This window comes from Ambystoma mexicanum, chromosome 12 (genome assembly GCF_040938575.1).
Source record: "Ambystoma mexicanum isolate Mex_15411 chromosome 12, UKY_AmexF1_1, whole genome shotgun sequence".
Classification (NCBI taxonomy): domain Eukaryota; kingdom Metazoa; phylum Chordata; class Amphibia; order Caudata; family Ambystomatidae; genus Ambystoma; species Ambystoma mexicanum.
This window is the reverse complement of record NC_090936.1, coordinates 496577649-496590092: the sequence shown is the minus strand read 5'-3', so window position 1 is coordinate 496590092 and position 12444 is coordinate 496577649. Positions and strand designations below refer to the sequence as shown.

At 43.7% G+C, this 12444-nt stretch overlaps 1 protein-coding gene across 2 annotated transcripts in view; it reads right to left on the bottom strand.

Annotated features, from left to right (window-relative positions):
- Positions 1 to 12444, bottom strand: part of WDR91 (WD repeat domain 91) — an 832764-nt gene that overhangs the window by 430227 nt on the left and 390093 nt on the right. For both annotated transcript variants that reach the window (XM_069628780.1, XM_069628779.1), the window contains one exon: positions 2670 to 2820. In XM_069628780.1, the coding sequence (XP_069484881.1) occupies positions 2670 to 2820 (151 nt within the window). The remainder of the gene's footprint in view (positions 1 to 2669; positions 2821 to 12444) is intronic.

Genomic DNA, 12444 nt, shown 5'->3' with positions numbered 1-12444 from the left:
CCGTCATGGAGAGGCCACGTGGAGAAAGTGAGCAGGGCTTAGACTCTATTTTAAAGAACCCTCGTATACAAACACATCCTGTGTAGGGAAGCGCAGCCAGGAATGCTTAGGGAGAGCTAGCCAATCCCAGAGCATGGAGGGATAGCTACGACAAGAACAAGAAGGGAAAAATGTAGGTTTACGGCAGAGGTTGAAAGTGGACGACGACCAACAGACCAGCAGGAGGAAGGATGGAGTAGCAGCTTGTGGAAGAGAATGTTGGAACAGGTGAAGTATTGGTGTAGGAATGAAAGTGATTCTCCTGTTTGAGGGCCAGTATTTGTGTGGCTAGTGAGTAGAAGACAGAGTGAGGAGTGAATGTGAAGTGGATGAAACTGGGTGAAAGAAGGGTGTTTGCATAGTACTTAGAGAGAGGAGTGTAGTAGTGTGAGGAGTGTAGTAGTGCGAGGAGTGTAGTAGTGCGAGGAGTGTAATAGTAGAGTTGTAGGAGTAGAATTGGGAGAACATTTGCATCAAAGGGTAGAGATCAACCTAGGATGAGTGCACCATCAAAGGGGCAGAGAGGAGGGATGGAGAAGTAAGGAGGAGGGGTATGGTGGGTAGTGAAGAAAGGACAAGGTGTCCATGGGCATGATTGAAGCTAGCTGAATCCCACTGGGTAAGTGGAAGGCACTCTATTCATTCTGGTAAAATACTAATCCGGGTTTACTGAAGGGAGAGTTAATATGTCCCGGAGGGAAACGGCCAAACGCCTTTAGGATAACCAACACAGTTCGGACTAGCCTTTAGCAAACTGAGGGTGTAACAATCGGTAGCAGTAACCTGGGGCTAAGGACGCCTGGGCTATGGTGGAGGGTAAATCGGAGGAGAGAGCGGGAGGGACGGTCATAGGCCCCACAAAATCAATAAAAAGCTTTGAAATGTCCTTGGGTGTTTTCTGTGCAATCCTGGACATTTAAAATACATGTTTGGAAACTGTTTATCCCTTGGCATCCACAAAATTCAGTGCTGCATTAGTAAACAAAGTAATCATTTAAAGTAATCTTTTAAAGGCATTAGTCAAATCAAGCACCAGTGCTGAGCGCATACAGAAGGGAATTTAAGAACAGGGTAACATACAAGCTCCATAACAGTCTGAAATTAAGTGTAAAAGAAAGCCACAGGTTTAATTTGCATTAGTGGGAACTTTAATGAACTTCGGTTTAGTAGTGTGCCACTGCCCTTTTCACCAATAAACATCTACTCACTTAACCATGCAGAACATGTTACAGGAGGGTCTTCTTTCAGAGAGATGGCGCCTAATGCAGCCAGAAAACAAATACAAATGTTACTATAAAGTAAAAGCCAGACCAGTTCACAAGACTTTATTATCACGTTGTCCTCCTCGATGTGCTCTACACAGTGTCGTATTTTCCACTAAACAGTTAAAGAGGTAGTACCCACACAACGTTTGAACCCATTGGGCAAGAGATACAGAGGTTGAAATTAAATGTGGGCGAAGCTGCAGTGCCAAGCTACATCTCGTCTGGTGCAGAGAAAGAGAATGACGGGCGAGCCGAGTGTGCGGCAGGTGCAGCATGAGGGTTTGGCTAGGACATGTCCCTACTGGTACTTACTAGAAAGTTCTGTTAAATGTTGTTTTATAACAGGCTCTGACCCCATCCCTGTTCGTGGGATGTCCCAAGGTAAGGAGGAAGGAGGATGGTATGTAAGAGCAATAGCATCATTGAGATAATACACATTTAATCTATAAAGCATCTCTAAATTATGTTGTTCATGCAGAGTACCACCATGCCTCATTTACCCTGCAAGCTTTGTTTAGCGATGCCAGAATAGCTTTCTGTGCAATAGAACTGAAGTGACACAAAGGTTGTCATTAGTTGCTACCCGTAAGAATGCCATTATTACTGGTCCCTCACTGTGACAGTGCCTGCATCCTTTGCTCAGAATCTTTACCAATTTCCCAACCCAACATGTGGGATTAACACAAAGGGATGCCACACAATATAAACAAAAGAAATAAAAAAAAAGCAAATAAGTTCTTCCTGCAACATTAGCAGGCTGCTATGGAAAAGTGTCAAACATGGGAGCACTTGCTCCCTGATCAGGACTATTATAAAAAGAAACCGGAAAGAAAGAATCTTCTGACTTCAGGTGCTGGAGGAGAGAGCAGCAATACAATTACCACCCATTGTTACAATTAGTAAGGAGACATTAATCTGCAAAGAGAGCCAGATATATCAATGCCCATCACCTAAAAGTCCCATGTAGTGAAATAATGAAAAGTTAGTATTTAAATAGAACCCTGAAACTGAAATCAAGGACATCGTCACTGGGGAGGAAAAATGGCTCGAGGGTGCAGGAAGCATCGATTTAAAGCATGCTGCTAACCTCTAATCATGCCCCCCCCCCCCCCCGATCGCAAACCCTAAAAGACAGTCTTTCAAAATATTGCTGGTAGTTTTAACTGTAATCGTTATAAAATGTCAACCGTTTAGACAAAAAATTAACTAATCACATTTTTCCACAAAGAAAAGGACATTAAGACTATGCCCTGGTACCTTTAGTGTGTGCAGTCATCTTACTAGCAGCAAAACTCCACAGAATGCTGCAGATGTAGACAAATCTACAGAAATTGTATCAGAGCTGTGTTAATCACTTTCACTCACCAGCCTATCCCGCTTTGAAGCCCATTCAAGCGAGAGCAGAGGGGATTTAGAGATGGCTGATGCCTTTGTCTGCATTAATGGATTGAGCGACCAGACCTTGATAACTCCGTCTGAATCCACACTAGCCACTCTCCTTCCTGAGCAATCCACCCTAGGCAAAGAACAAAAACAATGGTCACGCAAGCAGACATAATAGCTTTTTTTACAGGATGCTATGCTTCTCTCTGAAACATGACCTGCTCCGAGAATAATGAGGGAAGTGAAACGTTGAAATTGACTGAACCCAACTGTTGACAAACAATCTCTCTCCTTAAGTTCGGGATTTCAAAATATAATGTTGAATACAACATGCTTCCTTTAGTAACACACCACTATAGTAGCATATTACGCAAATGACTTAATCCCTTGATCATAAAGGCAACGAACCTGACAAGAGTGTACACAATACAATATCCACAGTATCAGTGACTAAATAATGTATTTGTATAAAAAGTGAAATCTGTTGGCACACAAAGAATCAGTTCCTAGTCTGTTGAATGTATGTTTATCGAGGCTGTGATCCAGCTTTCAAAGCACATGTATACCCTTGTGCATGTATGGTCAGGTTGCCTCCTTAGCACAAGCAGTAACAAAATCTGTCATCATCAAAAGCCATCCAAATGCAAGCACGAAACCTACTGACACTGCACCAAGAGGCCACCATACTGTCAGTTAGGTTAATTTGAATGCATTACAGAGGAACATGGATGAATGTTAAAAATAGTAGAAACTTGGAGCACAGGAAACTCACTGCAGAAACTATGGTACTCTTAGTGCATATTCCCCCTGCACCTAGGCTCATTGGATATCCGGCTTTGGACCTATGTATGCTCAACACAAATAAAATAATTAAAGGGTACAGCTTCAGGAGAGCCCCTCATATAACCCATATAAACACAAACCCCTCTGCCTCCCCCACTAGCTCCATCAGCTTGAAATATCACGTCAGATTGCTCCAAGAATCCAACGAGAAAGCGTATGTTTCAAGATTTTATTGGATTTCAACAAGGTGTGCTCTGGAAAATTCTGGGGCCGATAAACAAAAATGCCCCTATGTCTTTCTTAACCCCCACCCAGGCATTCCTACTTCCCAGTATAAATTCTCACAGTGTGACACTAATGCACTAACCCCTGCTGTCTTTTGTCTCTTTTTTATTTCTCTCTCTCTCTCTCTCTCTCTCTCATACTCTACCCTCCTGTTTTCACCTGCTGACTTTGCTCTACTCTCCAATCTACTTGCTTCCACCACTCAACTACCCCATTCGCTCACTGTCACCTACACTCTTCTACCACGGAAACACACACACACCCACGCCCCCCACCCCCCCCAGGTCTTTTGATTCACCCAACTCTGCACCCAAACTCATCCGAACACCTTTCACTCTGGTCTGGACTGGCTGGGTGTTTATAGCCCAGCCTACCCTGTGCTCCCGATCCTTCCAGTTCCCACTGGCCCCCAAACCCACTCCTATCGGGCCAGTTACTGCCTGTTCCATTCCCCTGGGATTGGATGGGTTTCCAAAGGCTTCAAAAAGTCTGGTTTGCGACCATGCCACCTTTTTAGTCTTTGGCATCCATGTTGGTAAGAACAGTATGTATTTGCCGAGTTTGGCTACCACTGTAGGTGAGTTTTCATTACCCCACTTGTTTTTAGCGTGATTGTTGAAGGATTGAGGTTTCCACATCTTGGAAAGCAAATCTTGAGTCGTTCTCTCTAGGGCCACCAAGTCATCTCAGCGGTTCCGGTACATGATTTTCTTGCAGCTGACTGCACGCTTCTGGCAGTGGTGGTCGGTAATACAAAGACAAGAAAACTGGCCCAGACACAGGCTGATATGCATTGCAGATGAAACAGTGGTGCCATGTTCATATACATGTTCAGGCTTTAAGCGGGGCAGGGACTGGGGTTCCTCTGAACTACCTTACTCTACCTGTGGGGTAGGTCAGGCTCTTTCAAGGCCTTGGCAGGCTGCACACCCCAGGAAGAGAGGGGTCCATGCTCCCCTCTGACAGGATCAAGACCCTGCCCTCAAAAAAACAAAGGGATTAGGGTTGACTGAAGCCTCACAGGTGGGTATGAATGGAAACAGTGAAAACAGTCTGACAGTCAGTTCTGAACATACTTTTGGACCATGATCTGCAGTCGCACGCTCTCTCCATAGGGTAAAGCCTCCCTTCCCGGGAGTTCAAAGTCTCTCACAGTCTTGGGATTTTACAGTGCCCCGACCACTTTTTTCTTGGCTCTTTGTCTTTCTTGGATGTCCTAGGGGCTGTGTGGTGTGACAAATCGAGGGATTAACCCCCATTTACCCCCTGTGAGGCTAGGAATTAATCCCTAGGCAGACAACACCCTCCCTAGGGGTTGAGGCAAGTGGGCCCTCACTGGGAGAGATTCCCCCCTTATGGAACAAGGACTCCTGTTCCCATGAGGAACTCCATGATGTCCGCCATGTGATGGCCTATATGGAACTATCCAATACACGCAAATATCATAAGTTCCATGACTGGAGTGAAGATAAAGTGAACCTATGCCATTCCCAAAGAGAAGTTGAACTGTCCCTTTAAATCGAAATCTCCAATGGACTGAGCTGAGTTGGTTGAAAAAGGATGGTATACCAAAGACACTGCAGAGCTCGGTGGTGGCATGATGGCATGACCACAGAAAAGTCGTGGTGGGCAGGATGCCCTCTCAACTTCGCCGACACCACCTCAGGAAGAAAGCAACTCCCGAATCAGATACCCGTGATGGTATTGAGAAGCTGAGGAGGAGCCGGGAACGCACACGAAGCAGACATTGCGGAACGCGAAGCAAGAACTAAACCGAAGGAAGAAGGTGGTTTCCCATACCCACAGGCACCAGAGATGTTCCCCTACAACACAGAAGGTAATACAGAGAACAGGAATACCAGTAAGCCAAAGGGGACTTTTTAAGACTTGGTGAAACTCGTCCCAGTACCGATAATACAAGTATACAAGTGTGGAAAGCAAATGGATAAATGAACTTGTCTTGCAATAAAGGGAAGTGCAGAGAGCAAGGGCAGTAGAATTGGATTACTACTACTCTGGGAAAAGGGGGAAATCACCCCGCATACAAGAAAGAAGGTGTTGAACATAAGAGAGAGAGACACTTGTGTAGTAAGGGCCAGAGGGTTCCCAAGGATAACATTTATACAAGGAAGAGTACAACAGGACAAGGTGAACTATAACGAAGTAGACAACGAAAGATCCAGAGAAAGACACTATACAAGAACACAGAGTTCTCTAAGAATGAGAGGAGCAGTCTCATAAGAGCAAAGAAAACCCCAGAAACAAAAGAGGAGAGAAAGGCTGTCAATCCTCTAAGTGAATTACAGAGATTAATACAAAGGATAATGAGAGACCATTTACAAATTGTATATTGAACAGAACTCTGAAATAGAAGAACACCAGTGCAACAGTACACCTACCAGAAGAAGGAAACCATTCTCCTTGCCTTAGTTGATCATAATAGTGGTAGGGTCAGTTAGGTTAGTTTTAGACAGTAGAGGGATTCCTTTGGACAATTATTCATGACTGACAAGCACCTTAGTAAAGTAGGTAGGGAACACCCTTATAGCGGCATAGAAACATAGGCATTCCTTTAATAAATATATGGTCAAAATGTCCTTGGAGTGTCTGTGTCCTTCTTCTGACCCACCACAGTGGCTATTGTGTTGTTCTTCCACACTGCTACATGGTGACTTCAAACAGCACCATTAAGTGGATCAAGAGAGGACAAGTGTCGCTTCTAGCCTCAATAAGTGAATCCCAGGATACTCAGCCTTAACATGAACTGCTAAATGGTTGACAAATAAAATATAAAAGATAAGCTAACAGTAGGAACAGACTGGGATTGTGGAAAGTGATGGGCACAATCACAAAATGTGTTAGTCTCTCCTTCAAGGAGAACTGTGTACCTACAGAACTTAAAAATGCATGGATTACTCCCTGTTAGGTAAAGTTTGTATGCAGTACCCTTTGGGACCACTACACACAACTAGGACTACAGGTGTAAGCAAAACCAACCTTTGGTATAAGTCTGTACTACACAGTTTTGGTAGCGTTGCTGAGCAGCCAGGCTCATCTCAAGAGGGGAATGTGAGCTGTAATGATGCTACACAGAGGTCTACAATCACAAGTATTCAAATAGACTCTTACACTCAAGGTTTCTTGGTAAAACACTTATTAATTTATTTCACAGTCAGTTATAAAACATTCACTAGAAGGAGACAATATCTATCTCACACAAATATACTTCAGTACTTTACAGTGTACATTTCTGAGGCATTTAAACTATTTTGAAGGAGGAGCAAAATGGCATTCGGAGTACTTTGAAGTAGGAGCAAAAAGGCATAGGTTAATAAAAAGAAGATTACAGTTATTCTTAGACAGTGCAAATAGTTTGAGTTCACCAGAGGAGCCAATTCAATGCAATAGGTTAGGCCAAAGTCAATGGGCTAAAGTCTTGTATAGAATAAAGCATTTCTGGTAGTTAAACGGAAAAGTCTTTGCCAAAGTTCTCAGAAGTAGTTTCTAAAAGAAAGATTCATATGTTGGGTCACAAGCTGACTAGGCCTGCAAGTTGCAAAAGTTTCAAGCACTTTCACAGTGAGAGGTAAGCTCTCTCGGTCGCATTTTCACAGTACCTTACAAAGAAGAAAAAGATGCAGCTGAAGACTTCTTTTTTTTTTTTAATTTATTTATTTGTTTTGGTAGCAAAAATTAATTTACACCTTTACAAATAGTACATAACATAGAAATCATGTAAAATCATAAAAATCAAAGTTGATCAATACTTGAACTAAAAGATGATAAAAACACATGAGCATATTTCCAATATATCATCAAAAATCGCAAATGGGAATCTACAACATCAGATAGCATACCTAACATAACATGACAATGATGATATGGCATCGCAGCCCTCCACCAACTTAAATACTCCCAAAAACAGTTGGCTAATGCCATCAATCGTAAGGAAGACAAAATCTCAGACACCCAAAATTTACCCACTCCAAAAGGTCCTATTGAGTGACAACAGTTGCTCCTCAATTATTGCAACAAGTCTGACAGTTGCTAGTATGATGGAATTTGAGTTTCCCTGCATACATCTCAGCCATACTAGATGACATTCAAACAGGGAGTAAGAGGTAAGATATGCGACCAAGCAACATTGCCTATGCTTGAGAAAGAAGTTGCAGTACATGAAGAGATGTTCCAGAGTTTCGGGCTCAGATGTGTTTAGGCAAAATCTGCATCCCTCCCATTTTGCCAAAACCCTATAACAGTCCCAATTCCTAATACGAGCACCCGTCTGGATGAGGTCCAGGCGGAAGCGCATATAGGACCTTCTTGCTACTTTGTCTGGGAAACATGAGATATATGGCAACCGAGGTGTAACTGCATGCCTAAAAGTGTCATAGTTGGTAAATGAAGAGTAGCCTCCAATCTGATCGGAATTATGAGCCCAGGAATTTTTGAAGAAGCGCCTTTTGACTTTGGCAGGGGTATTAATCAAATCATCCTGCGTCATATTCAATGAAATTAAAATCGCATGCGTCATCTCTTTCACTTTGAAGATCGAAATTGGACACTTTCCAGCAAGCATTTCCTGAAAGTCCTCGTAGAGTGAGTTTGGGGGTGGAGAAATCATTTTAGAAAATGCAGTTACAGTCCGCCAAAGATATTTGTCTTCTAATGGATATAAGCCCAATTCATGTATGATGATAGCGTTGGGTAGATATCCGAGAAGCCCCAAAATCTTCTTCCAAAGTTTACCTTGTAGGAGATTTAAGAGGGGCCCCAAATTCAGAAGGCACATGTCTACTGCATATAGGAGGATGGGCTCTATTTTCATAGTATAGTATTGTATAAGAGGCAGGAGGGAATAACGACAATATTTGGTGAAAATGATTCTCATTTGGGCCAATAGTGGGTTAAACTTCGCGTTCAACACTGTGCGCCACTTGCTAGCAGACGTCCCATTCGATAGGTGATAGCCCAAATACTTAATCTCTTCTTTTCTCAAGATCGGCTGAGCATTTATTGTAAGGTTGAATCTCGGAAGTTTTTTTTTGGCGGTGAAGACCAATATATGTGATTTGGCTGAGTTAATGGTCATATTATTCAGTTTACAATATTCGCCAAACAGGTTTAATTTATTTTGGAGTCCAAACGGCACTCTATCGAATATTATGACGTCATCGTCAAATGCTAGCCAGTGGAGCCGCATAGAACCCAGTATTGCCGGGAAAGAATTAGAACCCTGCCAAATCTTGTCGATATCGGCAAGGTAAAGATTGAATAGGACCGCAGCCAAATTGCAGCCCTGTTTAACACCTATGTACGTAGGTATGTTGTCAGTCAATAGCCCTTCCGCACTGATACGGACCCGGTAGGATGTATTCTGGTGTAATGCTGCAATTAACGCTACTAGTGGAGATGGTATACCATAAGCCAGCATCTTTTTCCAAAGCCGAGTGCGAAGTACATTGTCAAATGCAGCCGAAAGATCCAGTGCTGCCATCTATATGGTGCCATTTGACTTGGAGTGTGCATTCCGAAGGAGATGGGCTAAAATTGAGGCATTTAGTTGAGTGCCCATTGCTCTCCGAAAACCAACCTGGGCTTTTGAGAGAATTTTTAGGTTATGTATAAAGACTTCCAATTCTGACAGGATCAATCGTGCAAAGATTTTCCCAGCTGTAGCTATAAGGGCAATAGGCCTAAAATTTAAAGGGTTGCTTAAAGCACTCTTTATGTATTGGAATAATTATGGCGGTCAGCCATGATTTCGGAATGTTGCCAGTTTTGTAGATCAGCTGATAGCAAGGAAGGAGGTACCTGGCCCAGAAATAAGGATCGTCTTTTAGGACGCAAGGGGGCAGCCCAACTGGACCGGCTGCTTTAGAAAACTTCAATTGGGAGATTGCCCATATAATATCTTTTATGTCACAGGGACAGACCCGCGGAAAGGACAATTGCATATTTCTACTTTCTATTTTGGAATGCATAGTTGGCAAAGCATATTTTTGGGAAAAAAACTTCTCCCATTCCGGTCCCGAGATGGTCGCCACAGAGCGGGTATCCGCCTTGCCTGACAGGTTTCTTAAAGTGGCCCATATCTCTCGAGTTTTTTTTTTGCAGAGCAGACTAATCATACGTTGATTGGCGAAGGTGTAGGCAGCCTGGCGGAGATGCTTTATTTGGTGCTTAAAGCGACTAATGATGTAATTTTTTTCACGATGATAGATAAGAGGGCTGAGTGACTTTTTTCTTAGGTTAGCCAATTCGCAATTTTTTTGCTTTTTTAGGATTGCTATCTGATTCAAGTTTAGATGGGCATCCAAGGGGATACCTTTACCCAAAGCGTCCTTCACTAAGGATAAAAGGTGTGTCTGAATCATATTGATATTTCTTTCGTTAATTTTTTGAATATTCCCCAGCGATATGAAGTCATCTTGGCATAATATGAGATCTCTATTCACCAGGAACACCAGTTTCCTACACAGGGCAGGATTCCAGTTGACAGAGATGGTATTTCTGTCGGGAGCCGCCAAACAGGCAGGGGGTGAAGGCATATAGGCATCACACCCCATATGGAGTTCCGAGCACAGCATGTGATGGTCGCTCAGGCCCAAGTCTAAAATTGAGACTGGTTCAAGCAACCCAGAACACACTTTGGATTCAAGGACATAATCATTAAGGGATGAGGCATTGCCCCGTGACCATGAAGTATGTAGAGAATGAGGTGCCAAGTGAATTGGGTAAATGCCCCATTTTTCAAAGAAACTTATCAATTGTTGCCCTCTATGAGAAGCTTGTTGAGCATAAAAAGAGGAAGAAGTAGAAGAGCATAGTATATTAGAAAACTGGAGGTATGAGTTTAAATCGCCTCCGATCACAATTTCATGATTGGGGCACGAGACAGAAGCATGTCCCAAAATCCTGTCCAGATCCTCCAAGAGAAGAGTAAGAGAAACTGACTTAGGATTCCAATACAACGACATTAGAAGCAAGGGCAAGACCTTGGCGTGTTCAAACGACAACTCCACTAAGATGCATGATATCGAGGTATCCAGAATAGAGGGCACTGCTTTTAGACCATTTTTAATAAGAACAGCAATACCCCCGGAAGGACGGCCTGCAAGTATGCGGCTGGCTGGAACAGAAAAGCTGGAATAACCGTCGAGAGTAATCTCATTTAGGCTCATCGTTTCCTGAAGAAATAAGATGTCGGGTTTCTTATCAGGAACAACCCACTTATGCCATCCTACCAGGTTGCCCAGGCCACAACAATTCCAGGATGAAATAGTCAGACTGGCCAATTATGAGCCCGGAGTGGGCCCTTTAATGGCTGCAGCTGTTTTTATCAGGGGTTCCAGCCAAGCTAGCCCACTCAATACTTGGGTTAGCGATGCTAGTTGGAGTGATAGTTGAGTAACCTGGGAGTCGGACGAATCTATGCCTGGCCCCACTGGACATACTGGCAAAGTGGGAGGCACCCAGTCAAGAAAAGCCCATGCACTGTCCATATCCGGAAATAGGCATGGTGTGAGACCAATGGAGTGAAAGTCCTCAGCAAACTCCAACAGCATTTTAGTTATAATCTGCGATCGGACTCTGCAGAGGGATCTATGGTTGTTGTGAGTTGCCAATTTGACCCAGTCGAGGTCCTTAGATGAAAGATTCCTAAGAGCTGGAATTTGGAAAAACGAATTCATCAAAAATGACCTGTTTATACGAGCAGGGCCATTTGTCTCTGGATTACTAGTCCAACCAAGGATTAGTTTCATGTCCTTTGGTGTGTGCGTGAAGGACAAGGCGTCAGGAATAGATTTTCCTACCAATGTTTGCGGGAAGTGCACAAACTCCACATTAGGAGGCCGTGCCGGAGACGCCAAAATCACAGGCGCTTCTGGAAGGAGAGGAGGACAAGCGCGATCTTCACTTACCGCAACGGGAGGTGCTAAAGGAATAGCAGCTACTACCTTACCATCCAAAGACCCTTCCAACTGTAAGGGGGCACTGCTTGGGCTCACAGCAGGTGTCACTGTAGCCTCAGCTGGAATCGTAGTGCTCGCCTTACTAGGTTGGATGTTGGGAAAGAAGGAATGAAGCTGAGATTGCAGCTTGACCGTGGGAGTTCTTTGAGGGCCACGAGGGGCGATCTGAATATTGCCATTTTTCAAAGCTGCAATCTGTAGGTGTTTCCTGCTTTCCTCATCAAGATCGCATAAGACTAAACCAAGGTCATCGTGGCTAGTCCCAATACCCAAGTTTGCTTTAGATTCAGAGATCAACTGGGCACAAACCGGAGTTGTTTTAAAGATAGCTTTCTTTTGGCTAGCCTTGGTAAGGTTTAGGCGTTTTTGAGCTCTTAGGAAGGACTTCCTAGCTTTACGCGAGACAAAGTGTCTTCCTTCGTGCACCACAGGTCCTTCCTCCAAGTCCGGGAATAAATCTGCCACCGTCGATGCAGGACTAGGCGGGGCCTCAATAATGTCAGTCAGAGGAGAGGGGCTGTCCGGAGGAGCAACAAAACCTTGAGTAACTTCGGATCCCTCTCTTGAGGAATCTATTGGATCCAAATGATGTTGGGTTACAGCCAGCTTATAAAGAAGCTGCTCTACCTGTAATAGACGTTCGTGCTGGAGTTTAAGAACCTCCACCAAGTCTATGGCCTCCGAGTTTGCATGCTCCAACATAACCGGCTTAA